The 27,641-nt window shown below is 34.7% G+C and overlaps 1 protein-coding gene across 7 annotated transcripts in view; it reads left to right on the top strand.

Moving 5' to 3' along the window:
• Positions 1–27,641, top strand: part of LOC106140822 (sodium channel protein 60E) — a 157,523-nt gene that overhangs the window by 82,840 nt on the left and 47,042 nt on the right. For all 7 annotated transcript variants that reach the window (XM_060949814.1, XM_060949815.1, XM_060949818.1 and 4 more), the window contains exon 3: positions 19,824–20,032. In XM_060949814.1, the coding sequence (XP_060805797.1) occupies positions 19,824–20,032 (209 nt within the window). The remainder of the gene's footprint in view (positions 1–19,823; positions 20,033–27,641) is intronic.

The following is a 27,641-nucleotide window of genomic DNA, read 5'->3' as shown; positions in this document are numbered from 1 at the left end:
GAATTGACGAAGTTTCTTGACATGGTTTTCGTGAGTAATTTACAGAACAAATTTGGATTAAAAACCTAGACAGGGGGAATAATAAGCGTAGAAATACGATAACAACCTCATATGGTTTTTAAACAATTTTAGAAGGTAAAGTCTTCAGCTTTTATTTTACTAACAAAGAGTTATGAAAATCAGGGTTGCATGAAGAGAGTTATGAATGTGGATGAAACGAAGGAAATATGCGGGGATCATGGCAAGTGGAAAGATGCAGTCTCTATGCCTCTCCCTCTGGAAAAAAAGCTTGATTAAGATGTACTCAGAACGCTGGCTGCACTATCCACTTGTCAAGGCGGACCATAAAATTTTGTCTTAGACATAGTAATAAATATTTTTTTACTGATATTTTGCAATCAGTTTGAATTATTCATGACATAAACTTTGTGTAAATCAATGCATAAATGAATAATGGGGAAAAGTATGATTGATTTAAAGAGGTCTGTCTGGTGAAAATTCCATTTTTTCGCCCTCGCTTTGAATAAGGGTTACATTGAGTTACTATTGTATGGAAGCGACATTGTGAAACATTTTTAATAGCCTATGTTGGGTCCTACTGCTGGGCAATAGCCTTCCATAGTCAACATTTTTTTCATGTGTAGTAGGGCTGTCGAGAGGATAAAAGAATTAAGTTTCATTCAATTAGTCAAATTCGTCTAGTAATTTCTCTTTTAAATTCTCAGTTAAGAAGAATAGAATTGGATGATGTAAGTGGGAATGGGCAAAGTTGAAAGAGAGGATTAAGAGCTGTGTAGTGAAAGAAATATAATGATGCATTGATAACGCCACCTGCTAACCTATTCTCGTGAATTTTTATCCATATTTTAAAGGTTGCGTGGAAGAGACTTTTAGTGATAAGTTCGCTATTAGCTGCGTTTTTACACACGTGTGAATTTACTTTTATTTATTGTATCGCAATAAGGAGTTAATAACTTAAATCTAAAATTACTTAAACGTAGTTTAAATATTGTATAAATAGAATACTTGATTGTATTTTTAATTTATTTGTAGTAATATTTAGGTGTAAGCAAAGCTATCGAATATCAGTAGAATAATTTTACTGATTAATATGAAACTATTCTGTTACTGTATTGCTGTCTGCATCCTTTATATAATTAATATAATCATCAGATTTCACAAAAAAAAAAATACGGGATAAGAGACAGAAATAAGTACATATATCATTAAACAAAAACATACATACATATAATTACGTCTTTATCCCTTATGGGGTGGATAGAGGCAAAAGTCTTAACTTTAATGCCACGTTCAACTTTATGATTATAATAATTGGTTGCTAGCACGTCACCTAAAAGAATAATTACAATTTTATCAAAAACATCTCTGTGTTGAAAATAACCACCAAGTGATAGATAACTATTATTGTGACTATAATTTTATTTAATTCTGTCATTACTTCTATGACGATTAATTTTTCTCTAAAACACTATGTCATTTCATTGCTTTAGATCTGCCCGGTGCTTTGATTTCATTATGCTGAAACACGTAGATGCGCGAAGGGTAATGGAATTTCAAAATTATGAGTTAATAATACATAATGCAATTATCTTTTAAAGAATAAGAGGGCACTTTATCGAGATCAAATTAAATTTAACATAAGCTTATGGCTTCAAGAAAGTTTAACTGCTTCCTTATAGAAATAGACAATTACTTACAATAATTTAATTGTTCGTATGTTTTAAAGAATTATATTTAGAATGATTCAGATTTTGCATGGGCTTCTGAAGTAATATGAATATATACAGGTGTGGTCCTTCAAAGTGTTTTAAAAATATATTTGCGCTTTGCAATAAATTGGAACCAATTTTATGTTGGCGAAGCCAAGCGTTGTAACCGCTGTTTAGTCGTGTTTATACTTGTACGAGGATATATATGTCCTCGTAGTTATACTTGGTTATTTTACTGATCAATTGCTTGGATTAACTGAATTATGTTTCTTGTAAAAGAAAAACCAAATTGAAATCTTCCCCTGGGCATAGTTAGCGGTAATTGAAAAAAATATAGTCTCAAAATTGTCTATATGAATATCAGTGCTATTCCAAAATTTAAAGTACCTTTCTGATTACTTATAATATTTTTTTTTCTCTTTCCAGGTAAAGATACACCTACGCATATTTATGTGTAAGTTAATTTTATAGCATTATTTAAGATTTTAATATATGGTGACTAACATGAGAATGAAAAGAAGAAAGAAGTTGTTGTGTATTGACTTTTACGGCCTATAACTTCGTAATATCACACCAAGGGGTCGATTTACGAATGTTTATAAGACAACAATGTACCTACATGAAATCAAAGGGCAGACGGACCAGCGGCTTACGACGTTTTCCGTAACACGGCTCCTTATTTCTCAACTCTTCCATATCCTGGTTTTGCTATTACTTAAGAGCTTAGTCGAGCGCCTAGTTTTCTAATTTCAAGAAATATAGGCGCTCGAATAAACTGTACATTGTAAGTCAAACCTCAAACCGAATCATAAGAGCGCTGCGCTGCCGTCGCGTTTGATTTCTCAGATCACCCTTGAATCATAACAAAATTTCTTTGGTATCCATTTAATATTTAGTACAATAGAAGTCTGCCTTTGTAACAATCTTAACTTGTTTTCGGTTTGATTCTAAATCAGGTTAAGAGAAGCCGTGTTGGCTGCGCCGGATCTAGATTGTTCAGAAAAAAGAATTGTCTACAAATTTTCTTTCTCATATTAAACTAATTATAACACGCTTTTGTGAACATCTTTCCTCGACTTTCGACGTTTCACGTTTCATCAGATAAAAGTATTTCTCTTATAAATTACGTGATAATACAGTCGACGTTGTACGAACGAGATTTTTTTTCACATTGCAAATTGTCGCTCCATCGTAATTGACTTGGTAATTACTGGCGCTGTTTTTGAAAGTAATTTATTGTGTCGTAAACTTTTAAAATGAATTATGATTTGATTTGAAAGCAGATTATTGAATTTAAGGGTAAATGGCCATTAACTTTTCGTTAAGTTTATGAAACAAGAGAACATTTTATTTTTTTAAATAATGTCATTTTTGTGAAACTTAGTTTTTGTCTATGCTATAAAATAACTAATGTATTGCTTCAAAAAAGCTCTTGCATTGTGAGAGAATATTTTTTTATCATTAATTATTCCGTGGTTAAATTACGAATATTTTCATTCGATCATTTCGGAGACGCTCTGGCAAAAGGTCAGATCAAGAGTACCCAAAACCGATGAGCATGCATCAAGAAAGTTATGAATTTGGATGAAGCGAAAGAAATATACAGGGATCGTGGCAAGTGGAAATATGAAGCCTCTGCCTACCCCTCCTGGAAAGTGGCCTGATTTATGTATGTATGTATGTGAATGTTTTCATTCGATATATTTTCCGATGTAGCAGTTAAAACGTTGTTTCGGTGTAAATGTTCCTACAGGACTCGCAATCTCAATAAATAAGACCAAAGTATTTTACAAACCGTGGAACAAAACCATTTGCGAAATTCCCTTGTAATGCTACAATTAAAACTATTTTCTAGTTGCATCCATAGAAAGGTCACTGAGTGGGGGTAGTGCAATTTATTAAGTAGACAAATTATACAATTTTACTTTTATCCACTGGAAATTATATACTTATATTGATTTGTAACGCAAACAATAATAAATATCTGTCTATTATTATTTTTTGTTGAATTTGCTTTATTTCAACTTAATTTTTCAGGACAAGACTGTTATCTTCTACTGAAAAATGAAGTTTTCAAAACCAAAGTTTTAAATACATTTTAATACATCATTTTTTGACCTATGGAACTTAAAATACCTGTCTGCTCTACTATTTAATAGAGACTGACAACCCTAATGACATTCAAAAGACATACATATGTGTGTGTGTAATGTAGGAATTATTAACGAACGTGTTGCAAATTTTAAGATAAACATTTAAATTTAATTCTTACTCATTTGGTAGCATTCCGGCGACCGCAAAAAGTCTAAATACGGCCCTGTTTCCCGAATGCAGTGGAAATGCGAAAATTAGTGCAAATAGTGAATAACTCCGAGGTCATTGAGCCTACGGCTAGTTAGCGCTTTGCAACGCGCCTGTACTAACATTTTCTTTTCTTTTTTAACGAAATACTAATGACGCGAAACTCTAATGGCCAGTATTTGCATATTTTAGTAGTAAAATTTTAATTATTTAGGTACATTACATATTGTAAGTATGGGGTGTATTGGGCTGTATAATTTACTAGTTTATGCCTGCAGCTCCATCTGCATAAATGGAAATTTCTTTATGACAGTAAAATAAAAGAAACTATTTCATCTTTCATTATTTCAGTAGTGTGTAGATTGATAAACTGTGTGAGTACCTACCTACGTGCAACAATTATTAGATTTTTAACAAAATAAAAACCTTATAGTGAAACAAATTATCACAATTTTCACTTTCGATTTGGGTAGGTAAAGAAAATTTGCAAAAAAAGTAATCCGAAATAACTTGCATACCTCAAAAAAAAACACAAAGTAAAATTAAATGAAAATTAGCTCAACACTTTCATTATTTTCAGCGTAGTATGTATTTCGCTAGACTGTGTATGTATATACGTACCTACCTACGTAAAGCACATATGCAAATACTCCCTCGATAAAACTTGTTGGCCAGAATTGCTGAGTGTGCGGTTAGAGGTTTCTCTACCAACTTAAACGGACCGTGTTTTAGTTTAGTTTCAATTATCTACATCATCATTTATTTCGTTATGTTATTTATTTAATTTTATATAATTAATTCTAATAATACTATTAGAATTAATTATATAAAATTATTAATTTATAGCAAATATATTATTAAAAAATTATTAATTCTAATAATACTATTAGAATTAATTTTATAAAATTAAAAAAAATATGTATATAAATAATATATATTGTATTTAAACTGCCGTTTGACTACTATAACAGGAGTACCCGAGACAGCATAGCCACAGATTCAAATATATTTGCTATTGATCTACCTATCAACATAAAATACCAATGATTTATTCATTCCTATAATAACGTCTATTTTCCTTGTTGATTGATAGACAGAGCCAGCAGTCTTGGCCACGATCAGTTGTTAGGCTTAATGACAGAATTGAGATTCAAATAGTGACAGTTTGTCAACCCATCGCCTAAGAGAACAATCCTAAGTTTATAAACCTATCCCTTAGTCGCCTTTTACGACATCTATGAAAAAGAGATACAGTGGTCGTATTATTTTTTATATTGGTGCCGGGAACCACACAGCACTGATGTAGATGTAAAAAATACCAATGATAAAAACGTTTTGCCATACCCCACGATTATTTCACTGTTAACCTAAACTAATGGTAAGTTCTTGTAACCTGTAGACCATACTATGCCCGACTTACGAACAAAAGCTTCCCATATTTCCTTCAAGTACATGTACTTACAAGAATTACATCTACACAACCTTTTCTCCTAGGTACCAATGATCAATCAAGCTGAATTCATTTCTATGCAGCTCAGTGCAACTTTGGGCGCCACATTGAGCGTGTTATAAAGATCCAGCCAAGACTTTATGGCGGGAAACTTTATTACGAACGATAAATTTTTACGTTACCCCACCATTTGAAAGCTATTGGAAAAATTGAGATCGATAGTGAATGGATTTTTTATGCATAAGGGCTGCAGCAGTGCAAGTTTGTATATCTTAATACATGCATACATATAGTCACGTCTATATACCTTGCGGGGTAGATAGAGCCAACAGTATTGAAGTGACTGAAAGGCCACGTTTACCTTTTTGGCTTGACATGATTGAGATTCAAATAGTGACAGGTTGCCTTACACTGCAAGGATTGGGACCATCCTCCTGGTTTTATCCTCACCACTCTTTAGAGGAGCCCGGGGTAAGCCTTCGGTCATGGACCCTGAATTGTGGGAGTCAGGTTTTTACACGTTTTTTGTACACACACCTAACCCGTATTGGATCGATCATGATAACATATCCAGTTTCCTGAATGTGCAGGTTTCTTTACGATGTTTCTTCTCGCCGTAAGAGCATCGGTTAGTTTATACATACATATGGTCACGTCTATATCCCTTGCGGGGTAGACAGAGCCAACAGTCTTGAAAAGACGGTTAGTATTCGGTAAATAGTCATTGGTACATGACCGAGATGGAATACGAACCTGTGTCTTTCTGCGCATCACGCATTTAACCTTGCCGATTCGACCATCGACGCTCTTAACACGGTACGGGACAGTTCTTAGGTTATATTACTTCGGACTTCACTTCAAAACGCAACAGTTGTTTAAACAGAATCTGTAGTATAAATAATCGTTACTAACTATACATATATAAAGTCATTTGCGTGTACGTCTGGCGACACGGCATTGCGACACGTGACGTCACTAGGGGTGGGTGGTGACAATCGTACTGAGTTCAATTATTACTCGTTTTCTATGCATAGTAGAAAACACAGCGTCGGCAGTGTAACGGTTAAGGTGCCTGAATGAAAAGCGCGATTCACCGAGTGACACAGGTTCAAATCCTAACGCGGCCGTGTTTAAATTACTTTTGTCATGTTCATTATTTTTAGGGCTAAGGGCTTTAAAGGTCGAGTTAATCATCGAGAGGAAACCTGCACATTTAGACAACTGGATATGTAATCATGATCCAATGTGAACGAAGATCCCCTGTGGAGTTTGTCGTGGTGAGACAGGGGTCGCTTCGTGTCTAAAAGTTACCCTATCCAGGAAAATAGTCATGGGCTATCACCTCAGGCTTCTCTCCACATAGGTGAAGACTCAATCGGGTCTAAACGGTAAAAGAAAAAATAAGAATTGGAGTACTGTGTGCATCATTTTTTACTAAGCGCCAAGTGTTTTACTAAGTTTTCATATTTTGGTGCAAAGTATCGGCCATTTCATAACTATGTAGTGCTTTATATATAGGCATAATGTAAGTAACGTGAATTTTTAAATCATCCCTTTTAGTGATAACTTCGCCTTTTGCTGCTATGTTATATAATACATGATTACGAATTTACTGTTATATATTGTGATGCTATAATGAGTTATTGTATTGTCTTATAAATCTTATAAATGAATGAATTGGATGTATATAAATGTGATCCTTATAAAACTATTAGAAGCATGGTAGGCCCATCATCATCTCCTAAGCACATACGAGTTCTAAACGAATGGCTGTAATAAAACGTAACACGCCAATAAAACCTTTATCGACCACATTACTATCCCATAGTTATAAAGTCAGAATGTACGTACATACTTACGTACTTGACGAGCTGAAAAAAAAAAGATATAGTTCGTGCCAGCTGCTTTGTGTCCCAAGCAAATTTACATACATATATACACGTCTATATCCCTTGCGAGTTAGACAGCTTACAGTCTCGAAAAGACTTAAAGACCACGTTCAGCTTCATGGCTTTATGATGGAATTGAAATTCAAACAGTGACAGGTTGCTAGCCCATCGCCTTCAAGTGGAGTGTCAAGTTTATAAGCCTATCCTTTAGTCACCCTTTATGACATCTATTGAAAAAATATGGAGTGCTTCTATTCTAAAATGCTGGAAACCATACGGCAAATTTTAACCAAACCAACGGAAATCCAAGCAAAATTAACGCAGTCATTCAATATAAAGGATTCTTAACTTGTGTTTCACTACAGGCAATGGGTAAGCAACCCGCCACGTGCCTCTCAAGTACTTTCGAGACTGTTGGCCCTGACAATCATGTAAGGGATAATGATAAGACGTGATAAATGTATGTATGTTTTTATTGCATTTTTAAACGATTTATTCAAGTCAAGAGAACCCAAAACCGAACTAGCTTGCATCAATAGAGTTATGAATGTGGATGCATCGAAGATGCGCAAGATGTATGCAGGAATCGTGGCAAGTGAAAAGATGTAGTCTCTGCCTACCCCTATGGGAAAGACGCGTGGTTTATTTACGCATGTTAGTCAAATAGTTCTATTTTATGGTATTTTTGGCAATTTTAAATTCGTAAACAGTCATTATAAGCAATAAAATTTATTTATTTGGGAAACATACAATTTTACCAAAAACAATATAATTGACATCAAATCAGAAAAATATCTCACGTTGGTTGAAAGTTCTCAGCTGAAGTTTTCAAAAGCACTTAAATTGTTTGTCCACGCGCTGTCAGATTATATGTTCAAGACATTTTTCTCTAGCGATATTTCACACTCGATGGAGGCGGCAGCTTAAAAGCTGAAAGTATTTTTAAACAATAACTATAATAGAAGATATATTGTGCTTATGTTCCTCTTTGACTGGTGTATAAGTTTGGACTAATTCTCTTTACTGCCCTAACTACTAAAAGGTTGGGGAAGTAGATAAATAAAAACTGTTCACCATAGAAAACTGGTATGAGAATGAGAGAAAATAATGAAAAGATGCAAATTTATAAGGTTGGCACAGGTGCCGTATTAATAAGAGATTGTATATGAAAATAAGTAGTCTAATCAAAGTTAAGATACAATGACGCCTGCGCAGTTTTGCGTTCTTGCTATGCCTAAACAACTGGTTTCAATGTGCAGTAATTGGGAATCAGGATGTAGCGATAGGTTGCAAATACAACGCAACGTCATACAAAAGTGGGTATAAAATAAATATAATACAATCTTATTTCTCTTAGCTTATTCAAAGTCTCACAACGCAACTGTTTTGCGAAAGTAAACTACACGACGAAAAAGATCATAATGTTTTGTGTAGATGTAAATTGTTTTCATGTTATTTCCCACAAAGAATGTTAAAAATGTTTGCCCTCTCCGTTTTTTACCTTTAACAGAGTTATTTTTGTAAATGCAGCCAGTATTTTCTTTTAGAATTTCGAGAGTTTGAACAAAAGTAAGATATTTTAAAATTTTCTGAATGTTTAAGTAAATGATGCCGATAAAACATTGTGCCCGCACATTTTATTTAGATTAAACTTTATTTTACTTTAAAGTTAACTTTTGCGTCGGAATGTTTCTAAAATTGGACTTATTTATTGACGACGAAGATAAATCTCTGAATCTCGATTCTATCATTTATGCCATTTAGCTATACGTCGTCATGTATGCCCATTCCGCCAAAAATCTTTTATATAACGTTAATCTAGCGGAAAAGAATTGAAGATAAGAGAGGTATTTTGCGGAACAAATACCTCCTCTATTATTGGTATTATGAGTTAGAGCTACTCGCTTGAAATTAATCCATAAGATTGGTTTCGGGTGAGTGGCCTTATTTGTAGGCACAGTCAAAACAACAAAAGGGGTTTTGCACAAATTCTGCTTCTGAATAGCATTAAGAAGATACCAGAGGAAACCAGCATGTCCAACTGGATATGTAAGTATGATCTTTTTTGGTTAATGTTCCCATACGGTTTGCGGTGGTTAGACGGGAGTCGCTTCGTGTAAAAACCTGACTTTACCATCAAGTCCTGTATCTTAGTTATAGATGCACTCGGCTCCTCTCTTGAGAAGTGAGGATGCAACCAGGACTAGCGCCAGGAGAATGGACGATTTGTATTATACTATTTATAAATAATACAGTGAATAAGCGCACGTAACGATCATTCTGCCGCGCAGACGAAGTAGCCTGCTGGTTTTCAGTCGCTCGGTGACCACGGATTATTGTAACACTAGCTGTGCCCGCGACTTCGTCCGCGTTCTTTTATAGTTATTTTGGGCATCATTGAAGCCTTCAAAGAATAATATTCCCGGTTTTTTGCTTTTTTCGCATATTCCATTATTTCTTTGCTCCTTATAGTTGCAGCGTGATGTTATAATATAACACAATATGTTATGATATAATATAGTCACCGAGCGACTGAAAACCAGCAGGCTACTTCGTCTGCGCGGCAGAATGATCGTTACGTGCGCTTATTCACTGTATTATTATAGCCTAAAGCCTTCCTCGATAAATGGCCTATTTAACGCAAAAATATTTTTTTAATTCAAACAAGTAGCTCCTGAGATTAGCGCGTTCAAACAAACAAACACTTCGGCTTTATAATATTAGTATAGGTGATTCGAAACGTCTGAGGTAAAATAAAGGTACGTTATGCGCGCGTTTTATACCTGTAGGTATTATTTATTTTACTAAATGGACTAAAAATAACTTTCCAGAAGATATCATACCTCCAAAACATTTCGGAAGGGCTCGAATAACATCAATTTGCTCGGTCCCCTTAAACTTAATAATCATAAAGTTGGTATCCGAATGGCAATCAGCCAAAAAGACGTACTTATTTGTGGATTTGCAATACTTGTTCAGTACTATCCTACTCGTTTTTAAGGTCTATGTTTTTTATAGTAATATTTTGTACGGATATTTTGGTACGGATATAATTACATACATATGTATATAATTTGCTTTTTGTTCATTTTATTTTGTGCAATAAAGTTTAAAATAAATAACAAAAAAAAATCTTTATGTTTGTGACTCAGATAAAGATCGATTTGACTATATATATTGACAAATATGACTCTAAATAATAGTTCAGTAATTAACAAGCACACACGATTGTAGGTTCCCATTTAGATCTATGGCAGTGATGAAACAGATTGCTATAATTTTGCCTCAAACAGTCTAGTTTCAGATGCGGTACGGCACTGCGGCTCAAAGTAATGAAAGCACAGATGCATCATAAAGTTTTCTATATTAAAAAAGAGGAAATCAAATGTTTGATCACTTAAAAATATATTGTTGACGTAAAGATTTTGCTAGGATGTTTGACTGCTTGATGACTTGGGAAAAACAAAGGATTTGGGAAAAGAGAAACGCAGCAAGAAAGCTGAGTAAATTTAAGTTAAGTATAATACAAAAACAAAAATAACGAAACATGATTGAAAAACAATGATTTGCTTTTAAATTTCGGAAAAACTTGACCATTTGATTGAAAGTTCTATTGAAACATCAGAAAACAGCTCGGAAATTAAAAGTTAGAACCTCATTTCTACATCCATACTATTTTGTACTACCCGTCTGTCAAAGCAAGCGAAGCCATCGTTAGCCGACTATTGTTTTCGCAATTACGAACCACTTCAGTTGAATATCAATTTCAATATATTTTATCCTATGTTTATGGGTAATAAGCACATAAAAATCGGAATAAAGTTTATATTTTTTTTCTATGGTTTCATATCTTTCACCTATTGGGTTAGATTTGTTGTTGCAGCCTACAATGCCGTCGCCTTTTATGAAAGAGGTAGGCAAAGAGGTACATCTTTCGAATAGTCACGATACATGTATACCTTTTGTCAATGTTTCCTTATTCTTTACTCTCTTTTCGCAAAATCTGGGTACCTACATGATATAACCCTTTGCCTGACCGACCAAAGCGAATGAACTGTTCTAATGCGATATTTTTAATGAAAATTCTTATTTGTCGAGATGATTGATGAAAAAATCCTCAGAAATCTCTGCGTTTCAAGTAAAATAATTCTCTCGACTGCGCGCTGGCTTTTGCATGAAACGTCCTCTTTTGTTGGAAGTTTCATCTGTGGAGTACTCTATAGCCTAGTTTTTAGTTTTGCGATTCGAAACGGGTATAGTCCAGACGTATATTATAACTGTTCAAACCACACTGCAGATAATTTATAAAGAGTTCAGAAGATTCGGACAAAATAATTTAAATCCTCATTTTTCTATTTGTTAGAAAATGTGGTTATCATGTTTTTATTACCTATCTTGTTATCTTTCAATGCACAATTTAGATCTTGTTTTTTGAATGTTTAAGTAGAGTAACGTAGAGTTCACATAAGCTGCATATAAAAACTGAAAAAAAAATAATTAAAAATTACACAAGTTAGTTTAATACTTTAGAATAATTCTCATAATGTTCTTGAACTTAAGCTGGTGAAGCAAAATAATGAGACAAACTATAAATAAATAATTTTAACCGCATTTCATTTAGCGGAACAATACGGAGCTCGATAATTGGATGGCCATTGCACTGGCCGCAAATGCCGCTGATTGGTGATTGCTAATGAGACGTAATCCTATTGGTTGGTGCACGTTTTGTGCTGTGGTGGTCTATAATTTGAATGCTGAATACTGAATTTTTTACTGAAGTTTGTTGGTGGTTTGACCCATGCATTGTATTGTTCGAAAATGGAACTGAGTGTATCAAAAAATTAATGTTCTTATGGTGTCTCAGTGGAATATTTTTTAATTCGGTAGTTTGTACCGTAGTAATTTTACGTAACTTATGAAAAAATAATATCGTCTGAAACTCTCGACGCCGTATGGAAACTATTGTTTCAATTACAGACTTAACGCTACAGACGATGATATCATCTAAAAACCCTTGCTATACATTCGTATGATTTAAAGGTAAAAAAGCACAAACCTAATCTACCTACATCGTTTATTTCCAAATGAAGCAGAGGTACTTGCCAAACTATCCAACTCTTGTAGATAAAACGAACTGAATAACAAGTATGCCATCAACTTACCAATTTCAGCAAACAAGCCGTCTCGGAAGTTGGAAGCGCAATTTATTCCATCAGTTATTTTGAGACTAGACGCTTTTAACTTAACTACGTTTAAATTGGTCGATCAGAGATTGTAAGTCGTGAAAGTTGCCGCCATTAGAGAATTCAGAACTATCGGGAACAAGAATGCTGTTGTACTTGTACATTAATGGTAAACTTTATTTGATTCTGTTAACTTTTTTATTGGAAGCCCATGATATTTCAAAGAGGGAAAACATCATGAGGAAACCTGCACATTCAGACAACTGGATGTGTAACCATGAATCAATATGAGTTAGGCAAGAGTGTGAAGGTTAGACTCGAGTCGTTTTATGTAATAAATATAACTTACCTTCTCCAGTATCGTGGTTATAAGCGTACTTTGATCTTCCTCATCCTGAAAGGTGGGGATGCAACCAAAAGTAAAGCTTCCTAGCATGATAATTGGCTTTTGTTAAAAAAGTTTTTAAGTTTGGCTACTACGACGCTATTATAACTCTGATGATACATCCAACGACCCTTTGTTTTTGTTTTATAAATAAAAGGCGACATCTCTTCGCCACAAGTCACAACAGCCAATCACGCGACGCTAACAGCCGTTATCTAGGCATAGCAACTAGCTTAGAGGTAGATCTTCCCTTTGTGGCGGTCCAGTCCGAATAATCGCTCCCGCTACAAATAGTATAAACACATCAAAAATTTTAAGCTAGGTATATAACGTTGTTATATTTTTTGTATATTACGGAAAACTTCAGTCAAATGTGTCCGCATACACGCATTGTCCCAAAGGTCTACATTTCAATTTTCTTTATACGCATCCATTCTATATCTTTTATTATAACGCGGATTGAGGGGCCCTCTATCGGAATATTTTATTCACTTTCATCCAAAAGGGCTTGTTATTTATGGTTTACGACGTGAAGTATGCGTGGGTCGGTGAAGGGAAAGATTTAGTTCTAAGTAATGTTGGACCTCCGTTACTGTTCATGATTGTAAGTCTATTAGTCATAGGTATACCTTCTCGGTTGGGTGGTGTATTCACTAACGTTGATGTCTTATCTTCTATCTCATTATAACTTTGTGGCTAATAACAGAATTAGAGTGAGAAGCCTGCTTTGTTAACTACAAACTGGTAATTAGGAGCAGCGGTTGATTTTTTTAAAGTATTATTATGTTATAAGTGCTACCTATAGAACAAATTATATAATCTGAATTCCATCTTAAACCGAACAACTGAACGAGGCCTTTCATTCTTTTCAAGACTGCTGGCTTTATCTACTGCAGATATAATACAATTTGGATCTACCTTCGCACATAATATTACGACTCGTGTATTCAGATTCGCATTTGGCAGTGGGTTGCTCAATACTAACACAACCTGTAAGGGTTTACGAGAAAACTTCAACCATCCTGAAATTAATTACACACGGCCCGGAATACACTTCGAGAACATTTGTTTAACATGGGTATGTTTCGAAACTTAAGGCGTTTACACAACTGTTGATTTACTGTTGAAGCGTAGACTTACATACATATACGTAATCACGTACACGAACATATCCCTCACGAGGTAGACATAGCCAACAGTCTCGAAAAGACTGAAAGGTCACGCTCAGCTTTACAGCATAACGATGGAATTGAGATTCAAATAATGACAAGTTATCATCATCATACCATCGCCTGATGAAAGAATCCTAAGTTTACAAGACTTTCCCTTGATTGTCTTTACAATTAACAGTAATAGTACAGTGTAGACACGCTTAATGTTAATTTTAATGTTTAGCACGTGTATCGTGTTCTCAACCTCCCACTTGTCATGATCATGTCATCTATCGCTGTGATAGAACTCGGGATCGTCTTTTGAACAGTTTCTATCCACTTGCTGGTGCATTTTTGTTTTATAATATCTTATAAATAATATTTTATTCAGTAAATTTTCATTAAAGCGTACAGTGGCTAAAACATCGTGGAATTCTTGAATGATTTAATAAAAGGAAAATTTTTGATCCTTAAATTAGTTGAACAGATAGTCATCGCATACTTCTTGCTTACTCCTGAATCTCTTCAACACTGTATCCGATCGTTTTATGTTCCCAATCCATAGTTATCACCAACAAACCGACCATAAACTTTGATTGGACGCCGCAGGTGGCCATCTGACTATAACTGGCCCATTATAAAGTTATGACGATAAAGTAAACTGTGTGTTTTTACGGCTGCGGCGAAGTGGAGGGTTTAACGGCTGAGTTATGATACAAAATAATAATAACATGAAGCGAAAACTTTGTAAATCTTCGTAATGTTTCGAATAATTAACAAGCTTGTATGTAATCAATACTACCTACGAGTAGCTTTTTGGTAATTATCTTACTTAACTACTTTTCATGGAAATTTTCAGAACAACCTCTTGCAAAAGCTAGTAAGAGATAAAAATTGTATTGAATATTTTTTACTAACACTGTTTTTCTTCTCATTCATGTTTGTTGATACTAAATGGAACCTTAACATTGGTTGACTTTAACTATCTGCACGGGAAGAGAAGCAGCTTGCACACACTATGTTTTCGCTCCGATACCAAACCAGCATGTAAACTTGCAGTAGAGCCTTTTGTTGACTGGCGGAAACCACATGACATCAAAGCTACAAATTGTTTATTAGAATATATTCGTGCAAGAAGTTTGCACAAATAATAGGTAAAAAAAAAAGTTAAAAATAAATACTTATGTTTTGTTCTTTCTTTATTTTATGGTTATGCGTTCCTCTGTTATATTATATTGCCGGCTAAAAGTGGTTAGCGGGTTAAGGCATAGGATAGTGAAAAAAAAAATCTGGTGAACGAGCTCCATTGAAAAATTTAATAGTTCGTTGAAAATAACAATTTCAGGAAAAATAAAACTTACATAAAATAAATCCACTTTGTTACAAACGCAGAATAATACTTTATTGGTTCAAGCGCTTTTTATTCGAATTTTAAAAATCATTTTCATTTCATTTTTTAATCATTCTGCAAAAACCCAGCTTGCCTGAAGCCATAGATATATTGAAACTTGTTTGTTTTTTTTTTTAATCATGAATGTGTAAGTTAGCAAATGACAATATTTAGAAAAGAACACCAACCACGAAATGCTTTGCATATATTGCTTACTACCTTTTTTCTGTTTGTCCGTAGTTCTGAATGGTGATTTGAGCTAGGTCAGGCATGTCTATTTTTAGCACATTGACGTCATCACAGCTAAATCAATTGGTGGAAATTTTCTTTTCTTGCTTACATTGAAACTCTGTTTAAAGTTCGGATTAAAATAGTATTTTCTGTATCTGTAAATAGGTTAAATTTAATTTCTGATGGTCTATCCAACCAATCATAAGACCGAACCAGAACCTTATTTAGGATAAAGTATAAATTATTTAGCGAAATTTAAAAATAAAATCTATTTTGGTTATCTATGTTTTGGGTCGCTGAGCAATAAAATTGGCTTTGGGAACGTTCGAGCGACCTGACTTTATTAGACGATCAAGTGTAGAATTTTCGTCAAACATTACATTCAGCCATTACTTGTAGAGCTTCGCCCAAAACTGTGATATTATAAAAAAAAACCGGGTCCTATCTCACCTTTCATTTTTGTATTTCATTATATTACGTATACTTAACCTTTTAGTAATTTCTTTTATAACAAATATTATTATACCGTGCGGTTCCCGGTACCAATCTTAAAAAAGAATAGGACCACTCTATCTCTATCCCATGGATGTCGTAAAAGGCGACTAAGGAGTAGGCTTATAAACTTGGGATTCTTCTTTTAGGCGATGGGCTAGCAAACTGCCACTATTTGAATCTCAGTTCTATCTTAAAGCCAAATAGCTGAACTTGGCCTTTCAGTCTTTTCAAGACTGATGGCTCTGTCTACCCGACAAAGACAATAGACGTGATTATAAGTATGTATGTTTATTATTATTTGAGTTCATTACGAAGTAAATGCTATTCTTAGTTTCCTTTTGGTTAAATAATAAAATACATTTTTAAATTTAAACCTTCTCTCTCTTGAGCTACGTTCCAAATTAAAAATTTTCACAGCAATTTTAATTGCACGCCATTTTAATATCACGATCAGCAATTACAACGGATCGTTTGCAACGAAATTAGTTTTGCGATCCAATAATAGGGAAAGCGATTACAGGGAATTAATGTACATAATTAATAATATTAAATTTATACTGTTTGAATATTAAGGCTAATAAAATACACGATTATAAGTTGGCACTTTAAAAAAGAATTCTTGACGACCTTGTATTACTCGGACAACATATTTGTACATATAATTACAACACATTATAAAACAAAGCCCCCACCGCGTCTGCCTGCCTATTTAAATACCTAATATTGTAAATATTTATTTTTCATGTTCAACATAATATGTATATAATGTATTATTTCAAATCCTAGTTCGTAAATGCTATGAAGTAAGTCAATACTAACTTCATAGCTTTTGTGATGAGAAAGTGAGTTAACGAAACTGCCTATTGAGGCAGTTTCGTTCTCATGACAAGATAGTAGATATGAAAATCACGAAGTTCACCCTAACATAAAATGATATACCAAAACTGAATCAGTATTACCCACTTAGTAACTTCAATACCAAGTCGATACCCTATAATACTCGCATGAACGGTGAAACTTTCCTAAATACTGTATTCGGATCTACAGGTTGGTTATTGTTAGAAGTATCAAAGTTCGACATAGTTGGGGAAATGATCGATAGATGGGCACACCCGTGTGGCTATCGGCACCAATACAAAAAAGAATAGGACCACTCCATCTCTTTCCCATGGATGGCGACTAAGGGACAGGCTTACAAACTTGGGGTTCTTTTTTTAGGCGATGGGCTAGCAACCTGTCACTATTTGAATCTCAATTCTATCATTAAGCCAAATAGCTGAACGTGGCCATTCAGTCTTTTCAAGACTGGTGACTCTGTCTACCCCGCAAGGGATATAGACGTGACCATATGTATGTATGCATGTATCGATAGATGGGTACTGTTGTGCAGAATCTAGTCCGATTTCCCTATTGACCAAGCCACATCGTGAGGTAACTGCACATTCAGGGTACTGTTTGTGTAATCATGATCCCATATGGGTTAGGTTCCTTGCAAAGGTTGCGGAGATCAGGCGAGAGTCGCTTCGTGTGAAAATCTGACTAACCTAATCCGGGATTGTGGTTTGATTTGACATGTCCAGGATGTTTGATAATAGGAAAATCTCTAAGTCCTCCACAAGAAGAATGGGCAAATAATAATAAACATTGAAACTAAAGAAATTACAGATAAACCGTATTTATTTAATTACTCGTATAAACAACAAATCTTACAAGCGAGAAACATTCGTGGTTAGTGATATCTTACGTGTAGGTACTACTATTCGATTATGTGGTTATTTGATTTTCTATATATAAAACTATATAAGTGCCAATCTCTATGTTACCGGCAAACTAGAACAATATTATCGATTACAATCGGATTAGTAAAGTTTGGAGTTCCTGTTCTAAGTAGATTTAGAAGTCATCTGGGCGTTGTTAGTAAACATAGTCGTTATAGCGGCCATCCGCAGTCGTAAAGTAAAACTTGTGCACACACAGCTCCAACCACTGACATAAATCTAGCTAGACCCCGCCAGTATATGTACTTCACGTGGCAGAAAAATGAAAAATAACCCTTTCTTCGAAACAGTTTCAATTGAAATCGGTACGTAATGGCCATAAAACATTAATCGAAAATATATACACTCACATTGACATGACGTGAAGACGTGATCGCCTGTATTCGAAGGCAACGTTAAGCTGGATGACTCAATGTTAAAATTGGGATTACATGGGGGGCGCCATGATTACTTTCTCTTTATTAGGGAAATCTTGACGAGCTCGAGTTTCACTGTAATTTAACTGATTGTATCTACCTAGATCTAAGTCTGTGGTTCCAGCTAATTGGCTCCAGCGGAAAACTGCGCGATAGCAATTAGTGTTAATGAGTTCGTCGGTGACTAGAGTTCCTGAGGATAGGGGGAACATACGGGAGTAACGGAACTGGACTTTAAACTTGGTAGATCTCATAATGGCCTTCTGGAGAGGTATCTTCGTTTTGTTTTTCGTCTTTGCGTATTTTCCGTACTGGTTTGCTTCAGAATCTCAGAGGTTAAAGTAAGTTTTACTTGATCAAACGAGTCGAGTGATCATAGTAGTAGTCGTTGTAAGTAAATAAAATGAATGACTGAACATCTGTATAAACAAAAACACTATAAAAAATACTCGAAATCTGGCGAATCTGTGGGCATAATGTTACTTATAATTATAATTAAATATTCAAGGAGGAAGTCGAATAAGTTACCATATCTATAGAATTCAGTTATTCTCATGACAAGGTCACAAGGTGGGAAATAAATTGGGCAAATGCGTTTCCTAACGCAAACTTATTTTCCATCCCTGTACTGAGACTAACGCCGGGAGGAGGAAGAAAAAAAACCAAAAATCTTGTCTTTAAGAGATTTAATTAAATCACGTCGTGACAAATGAAATCGCAATGTTTAAATACTTCTCGAAATAACCTTTGTATTTCCTCTTATTTCGAGCATTTTACTTAAAGTCTGTGTCAAACAGGAATCAGGGTTTATTTTCCGAGGTTTTTAAGTTCTTTTGTGTTCGCTCTTTTTGGGTAGGTAGTGGATTTGTTATCAAAGTTAATTATATAAATACCTATACATAAAGGGTATCACTTAGGTTCATTTACATCTACCCAAAGTTGAGTACGCAATTTGAAATTACGTATGAAAAAAAGAGTCTTGAATCACTCTCTTCCAGTCTTATTTCACGATCATTTATCATCTCAATTTGACACTGAAACCAAATCTTATCTACCTTTAAACACGACTTCAAAATGTATTACTGTGAAGTTTGGACAACTCATTTAAAAAAATACATAGGTACATATATGGTCACGTCTATATCCCTTGTGGGGTAGACAGAGCCAACAGTCTTGAAAAGACTGATAGGCCACGCTCAGCTATTTGGTTTAATGATAAAATTGCGATTCAAATAGTGACAGGTTGCTAACCCATCGCCTAAAAAAAAGAATCCCAAGTTTGTACGACACTATCCCTTAGTCGCCTTTTACGACATCCATAGGAAAGGGATGGAGTGGTCCTATTCTTTTTTGTACTGGTGCCGGGAACCACACGGCACTTAAAAAAAATCTATCATCATTAAACTTACATTTTTTTGTTCCAGACATTCTGCGTGGTATCCAAGAGGTTTCGGAAGAACTACATCCACCGGTTCACGGCCACCAGATCCTTGTTCTGGTGGTCGCCGTGGTCGTCTGTGCGGCGCGCATGCGTGTACTTGTCAACGAACCAGTACTTCGATTACTTCGTCATGGCTACCATACTGCTCAACTGTGTCTTCCTGGCCATGTCGGAGACTATTGAAGAGGCTGAGTAAGTTTTTATTGTTCTTCTTTTTTTTTTAGAAGTCTTGGTTTCCGTGATCTGTCCGCTCTAGAATTGTATACCCCAAAACTAGTGCTTTCATCTCCTCTTCGTGCGGCTTCGCTGATACCTCAGCGATTTCTGACAGAATCTCCTATGGTTCTGACAGAATCATCATAATCGCAGTGTCTCGACCTGCGACATTATGCTAAGTCAGGACCTTTTTTTCACTGTCCATCTTTGTTCGTGGTACATACATACATATTACACATTCACCTTATGTACATACATAAAATCACGCCTTTTTCCCGAAGGGAGAGGGAGAGACTACATCTTTCCACTTGCAACGATCTCTGCATACTTTCTTCGCTTCATCCACATTCATAACTCCCTCCATGCAAGCTCCGGCGGTTTCGGGTACTCTTGACTTGGCCCTTTGCCAGGACGTCCTTAATTTACCTTATGTATGTAACCAACAAATGTATAGTGATAGTGAATAAAGCTGTTATCTATCTATCTTTCTCTCTCGCGTCTTTTTGTGTGGAAATGTAGGATCCTTTTCAGCCGAACCATCCCAGCTCCCTTCGGAAGTGAAGCAACACCAATGCTTAAGGTTCCTATTACTTATCTGTTTACAAATCGGTTTAAAAAAGGAAGTTACCACAAACCACGCTTTTAACTTTTTAAAGGGCGTGCGATTTCTTAGTCATGGTCACCATAATGCTCAAATGTCTTTCTGGCTAAATAAAGCAATTCAAAAACCCTAAGACTCAATTAATTGATAGAACCCGACTCAACAACTGCCGATAAGATCGTACAATGCAATTACACTTGCAACTGGGCTAGGTGAATGCACAAATTGCCCTTTTAGCATTTCAAAGAGGTCCCAAGACGGCTCGGTGTGACCGTGCAACAAACCATAGAGTAACGCCTTCATACATACATAGAACGCCTTCTACGAGTATGTTTTGCATTCAAAATTTCAAAGATGGAAAAACTTTATATATACAGTGTATATATCACAGTGTGTATGTATCACCAATTCCGTTTTATCAAGTTAAGATATAAAATTGATTGACTAAAGAGTGTTCGTCAACAACGTTATGTATAAAGACATGATTATACGTATGAAGAGTAGATATTATTATTCTATTTTGGCCGTCGGGTTTGACAGTAAAATTAAATCATTTTAGCTCTTCCTGTGGATGTTATGGGAGCTGAATAAAGAGCTAAAAAATTGTTCATCAACAATCCAACGCAGTCTTAAAGTAAAGCTTCCGTTTACCAAATCTTTCTCATGGTAAACCATAATTTTAAAGGTATGCAAAACGTTAAGATGAGAAAAAGTGAATAAATTAATGAAATGTCATTTGTTTCAAGTAAAACAATACATCAAAATTAAACAATGACCTCGAATAAGGTTAGATATACACAAAATGTTTGTCATAATCCGCAATCTATCCCAAGCAATCTCTAGGACCTTTAAGTTCTACTGTGATAGCTATACTCACTCTACGCCAACGGCAACTACATTCATTTCGGGACGTACGTGAGTAGGAAGCGCAGCCGAAATGGCACATGGAATGGATATGTCGCCGTATGAATGTTAAATTTAAACCAGTTTTGAGTTTTCAACACGATTGTCCTTTAAAGAACACTGAAGTACAGTGTTTTTAAAGTTTTATTTTTTTAGGGAGCATGTATCTTTTGTCCCATATTGCTTTTAGTCGGCTACGCGTACACAAAAACAATTCTGTCCACCTACATTATTGTAACATACAAATATCATGTCTTTATTTCTGTGCCGTGTGGTTTCTGGTACCATGGAAAAGAAAATAGGATCACTTCATCTTTTTCTCATGGATATCGTAAGGATAGGCTTATAAACTTGGGATTCGTCTTTTAGGCGATGGGCTAGCAACCTGTCTCTATTTGAATTTCAATTCTACCATTAAGGTAAACAGCTGATCGTGGCCTTTCAGTATTTCCAATACTGTTGGCTCTGCCTACGCTACAAGAGTAAATGACATGAGTATATGAACGTTTAAATGTAATTATCCCTTAGGATAGTAGTCAGAGCAAATTGTCACAAAATACTCGAAGGATACGTTGTACTGACGGATACGAAGGCCTATGATGGACTTAAGAATCAGGAATACCTAGTGACAGATTGCTTTCCAATCGTCTAAAAAAATATACTCCAAAGTATTTACTATTGTTAATACTTGCGTACATTACCTAATGTTCGTGTTTTCAGCAATTCATCTATCCATGTGAATGAGGCTTTAGAATCATGTAGGTTCATCCCCTGACTGTCGCTAACGATGTCTCGATATCGCCCGTCACTCTTCATAAGTGCAAGTAAGCGCGGGTTTATGATTGAATCAATCAATCATCGTGCGCGAAAACGGTGCAAAGCGTCACGTGGCCACCTTAAGTGATTGATATTTTGTTTATTTGTTGTGGAAGATATAGTGTGTGAAACAGTGATATGTGAAAATGAAACGGATCGATCATAACATTCTTCTTCATCCTCCTAACGGGAGTACCTACTGGTTAGTCTTCTCAGTCAAGACACAAAACCGTCTTTTAAGAGATACGAAGTATCTTCTCTGGCTTTAATTCCTGTTACATTCTTACCTTGACGGAGAGGAGCTTAAAGTATGCTTTGATCATAGTTCTGATCAGGATAGATCAGGTTTTTAGACGAATAATTGACCTTCGTATCCTTTGCATGAGAACCTACCCTATATTATACCATAGTTAGTGGTTAAACATTTAATTGCCTAGATAAGATTCATCGTCTATTGAATTAAAATAGACAAAATATAATACATACATATAATCACGTCTATATCCCTTGCGGGGTAGACAGAGCCTACAGTCTGGTAAAGACTGATAGGCCACGTTCAGCTATTTGGCTTTAAGATAGGATTGAGTTTCAAATAGTGACAGGTTGCTAGCCCATCGCCTAAAAGAAGAATCCCAAGTTTAAAAGCCTACCACTTAGTCTCCTTTTACGACATCTATGGGAAAGAGATGGAGTGGCCCTATACTTTTTTGTATTGGTGCTGGGAACCACACGGCACTATATACATATATATAATACATAAAAGGTAGAAATAAATCCTCAATTAAAACTCAAAATGCAAAGCGTAATTTAACCCAATTATAATAATTAGAAACAGTTCTGTCTCTAATAACGAACATAGCAGTTACCGCCGACATTAATAAACTGACCACAGACAAAGCACAGCTCTGGATACAGCCTAATTTGATTAGTCAGAGATTCAGCTAGCCTTGCTGAATGTTGAAATATCACAGTGAATTCTGGCTTTTGTTGATTCTGAAGAGTAAATTTCATATTTTGATTATATAATACTTGGGGTCTCTCTTTAACGGGATGGACTAGCGACCTGTCACTATTTGAATCTCAATTCCATCATAGAGCCATATAGCTTAACGTGGCCTTTCAGTCTTTTTAAAACAATTAGCTTTTTAATATATTTATATTAGGTACTTAAAGACGACGTTGTTACCTTTTAATAATATACGAGTATACTTAGTCTATCTTAAATTGACATCAAGGATAAATGTTTAAACGCAAATTTAAAGTAGAAAATGCTTCGTAGCAGTAATAAACTGAAAGAAGATTTAGCGCCAGCCATGCCGTGGATTAAAAGATTTACTTTATAGATACTACACTGTTTAACGAAGCTATCCTATTATCATTACAGTCTGATCAATATTTACTACAAAGAGGTCCTTTCTTTATCAAATTCCAACAGAAACATCAAATACATACTTAAATTTCACCAGAATGAACGTAAAATGGTGAAGAGACTTATGAATGTAGAAGAAGCGAAATAAGTATGGGATTGTGGCAAGTGGAAAGATGTCTCTACCTACCCCTCAGGGAAAGAAGCGTCATTAATATATGCTTAAAGGCAATTAATATATGCTTAGTAAGTATATTAAGAAGAATGTTGTACCAGAAAAACGCTTTCAGTATTTTCGAAAATGTTGACTACGTCAAATGCGAAATTGCGAAATATTATAACTTACAACCTAAACACCGTATCATGGAGGCGGCGATGCATCTTCAGTAACTGCCTGGTGTTGACTCAGACTTCCGTATATCAAAACAGAGTTAGCGACACCCTCTACCAGCTTAGCTCGGATTTACGAGATTTCTGGCTCAGACGGCTCGGGTATTATAGCTTAGAGGATTTAGCTAAGAATTATTGATTTTTATTTCTTATATCAGTTTTTTATTTTTCTTTCTCACTTTTCACTATCATTTTAGGCGTTCCCATTTGCGCACTCTGTCACTGTACTTCGAGGTTTAAAATCTCCATTTTTACATTAATCTTACCTGTTTTTCTAGTCTACAGTTTTAAGACCATATAGTCCAAATCATCATTCGCGACGTAAAGCATTAATTTAAATTTAATTTTTCACTTCCACCATAGTATTTTTCCGATTATTCACTCTTTTTCAACTCAAAATTCATTTAAAACAAACCCTTCAACTATTCTCTTCAAGCCAGCAGCCATTTTAGTCCACAAACAATTCAGAAGTTCCATTAGACAATATCTAAAACTAGGCCTTTGTTCAGAGGTGTAAACAAGTCAGGTAGTCGCCAAGTTGTTATAAACTATTGTTTGCAGCAAGTAATCAATATTAAGACAATGGCGGAAAGGCAAGCTTAGACACGATACACCTGCTGCGGTCTGTTAGGGTCAGTTCACACTGTTACGACGCGACAATTTAATATTATAATTGCATATCAAATTTCTACTTTATTATACCCACGAAAGGATACACATCTTCCCGGGCCACGTTCAGCTGTATGGCTTTATGATCTCTATAAACATTGGTTTATCCATATTCATCAATATTCTTACAGCATCGATTTTGGATATTTTAACAACATAATTTTTACCAGAACGACCAGATTCAATAAAAAAAAATTGGTCAAAATATAACCGTTTCTTTCTATACAACCAGGTCGTAATGTATCTACAAAGCGAAGCCCCAAGTTGGTAACAAAGCGTTATCCCGTCGCTTCATCACTCTAAGCCCATTGTTTTACGCGTCATGCACTTTTGAATTGGGACCATTTGTTTCAGCCTACACTTTTTTTAAATCAATTAATTTAGTGTTCCATCACTCACATTACTTGTCAAGTTTATTTAACCTGTCACCTACATATTTGAATCTTAATTCAACTTTCCAACTTTAAACAACAAGGTCTTAAATTTATTTAACAGATCTTCATGTTAACCTTTTCGGATATTGCAAACATTTACATGTATAGTAGACGTACCATATAAAACTAACTTATACCTATAAGTACCTACTAAGTATCTTAATATAATTTTATGAGTTTAGTATTTAAAGATCCGAAATCTAACTAGAAATATGTAAATCTAGTAGTAGTATTGCACAATTTACATTTAACTTTTAGTATATAATTATTTACCTACATTAAATGTTATTATTTATTTTTATTCCATCATTCCTCCATCGGACCACAAGACGCAGACGGATATTACACTCTTTTGTCGTTAAATTAACAAATGGCCGAACTAAACGCTTCAATTGTTTTTGGTTCAAGTAACTAAGATGTGGAATGAACTGCCTGCGTCTATATTCCCAGATAAGTACTGTCCACGAACATTCAAAAGTAGAATAAATGCGTTTCTCTTGGATAGCCATGTAACATCTTTGTCTTTATCGTCACTTATCTTATCAGGTGAGACGGAAATAAAGTTCTCTGCCAGACCCAATGGTTGACTGGTAGATAATGCTTCTAGCAATAAGTCCGCCAATTGTGCTATACATTTGTATTTTGTGCAATGAAGTGTAAATAAAAAATAAATGCTTAATCCAATATTGAATAAAAAAAAATTCTTAACGTGACCTTTAGTCTGGTGTCTGGTGGCTACTGTTTGGATTGGATCACGAAAGTTAAACTAATCTCAAATTAATTTTTATTTGCAAACATTTTGTTTCATGTAATGATCTAATTTGTCTGTGGAATTACAAAGAAAAGCAATTTAACAATCAAAAAGTTCCAAATAATCGGTTTGATGAGCAGCAAATTTCCTGTCGAAATTTCGCCTTGTTCTCTTAGAAATATCTTTAAAATTAGTTTGTTTTCCATCATAATGGTAAGCAATCGGCGAGTTAAATAAATAATAAAATTAACGAGATCTTACATATTGAAGTACCTACTTTATATTCTTGCAATAAGTCCCTAATTTGTTATGACGATTGGTTTACAAATAATCACATATTATTAAAAGAAAATCTTTTAATGCATTGGTTATTATTTAGATAAAATTTGTGGGAATCAAATAAGAAAAGAATGTAGGAGAAGAAACAGAAAGCCAAATAAAGGTATAAACACACTAAGAAAATTTAAGAGACAAAAAATTCAATGCTTCAAATATCAATAAAAGGAAACTTCACTGGATTTTCTCATGTTAACACAAATAAAGGCTAAATTATGAAAATTAATATATTCAATTCACGTTAGGTTATATTAACTTGCAAATTGAATATAAATATCAATAATAAATAATCAATAAACTTATTAATATAAAGATTCCAATGACTCGCCGCTAGGGGTGTGCCCAGTAAGCTAGCAGCATTGCCTCTCTGCACTGCAATAAAGATTCCTTGCGCGAAGTAACTGCCAGCCCTTCCTTATTATGAAAAATTCATTAGTGTCTTATGAATTCTTTGGATGTTAAATCGAAACTAAGTACAAATCGTATGAAATTTTTTCCTTGCAGTTCAGATGGCTATATTTTTCCATGGTCAAATTGCATTCTTGATATTTCATTTTTATAACACTAATACTAAATAAGGAAAAATGCTTTTCGTGCCCTTTAACGAGAAAGAGTCTATATCTCTAGCAAATAAGCAATCAGCAAGATTTTGATGCAGTCAAACAAACTTTTGAGATTGAAACGATTTATTTTCGCAAGTAAACAGACATTTTTGTCAATAAATTTAGCGTCTGCTCTGCTCAACGAACTCACGTTTCGCCTTATTTTTCTTATTTTTTCACTCAATCAAATGTTGCTCTGTCATTCATCATTGTTTGTGCGTTCTTTTATATTTGCTCAAATACTATTTCGGGGTCGATCGATCAAAGCCTGTCCACGGGCCGATGGAACTAATAGTCACGTAGTTATCAAGATTATTTTTAGAAAATGTCGGCAGTTAAAATAATAATTTTCGAGTCTATTTAAAAGCATATGTTGTTTTGTAGTAAAATATAAGAAAAAAATCTCTCTCTCATCTTGATGTGTTCTCATTTGAATCCTCTGCCATTAAGTTTCGAGGCCGCTTAAGACCGGATTTTTTCTTTAATATATACCTACCTTTCGTAAAGGTGATAGAATAAGAGATGTTCGCCTATCACACTAAGTTGACAGTACATTCGAGAAAAGTAAAAAATTACACGGTCTTTTCACCACAGGGACTACAATCCTTACTGCAGATCAGAGATATAAATTTTTCCTGTATTTTTATAATGAAAACACTCATTCAACTTTTAAAATGTAACTCATGCAAACAAATGCATTTTTTTTGTTTTAAACAA

The sequence above is a fragment of the Amyelois transitella genome, chromosome 19 (genome assembly GCF_032362555.1).
Source record: "Amyelois transitella isolate CPQ chromosome 19, ilAmyTran1.1, whole genome shotgun sequence".
In the NCBI taxonomy this organism is placed as follows: Eukaryota; Metazoa; Arthropoda; class Insecta; order Lepidoptera; family Pyralidae; genus Amyelois; species Amyelois transitella.
The sequence above is the reverse complement of the archived record's forward strand: the minus strand, read 5'-3'. Positions and strand labels throughout refer to the sequence as shown.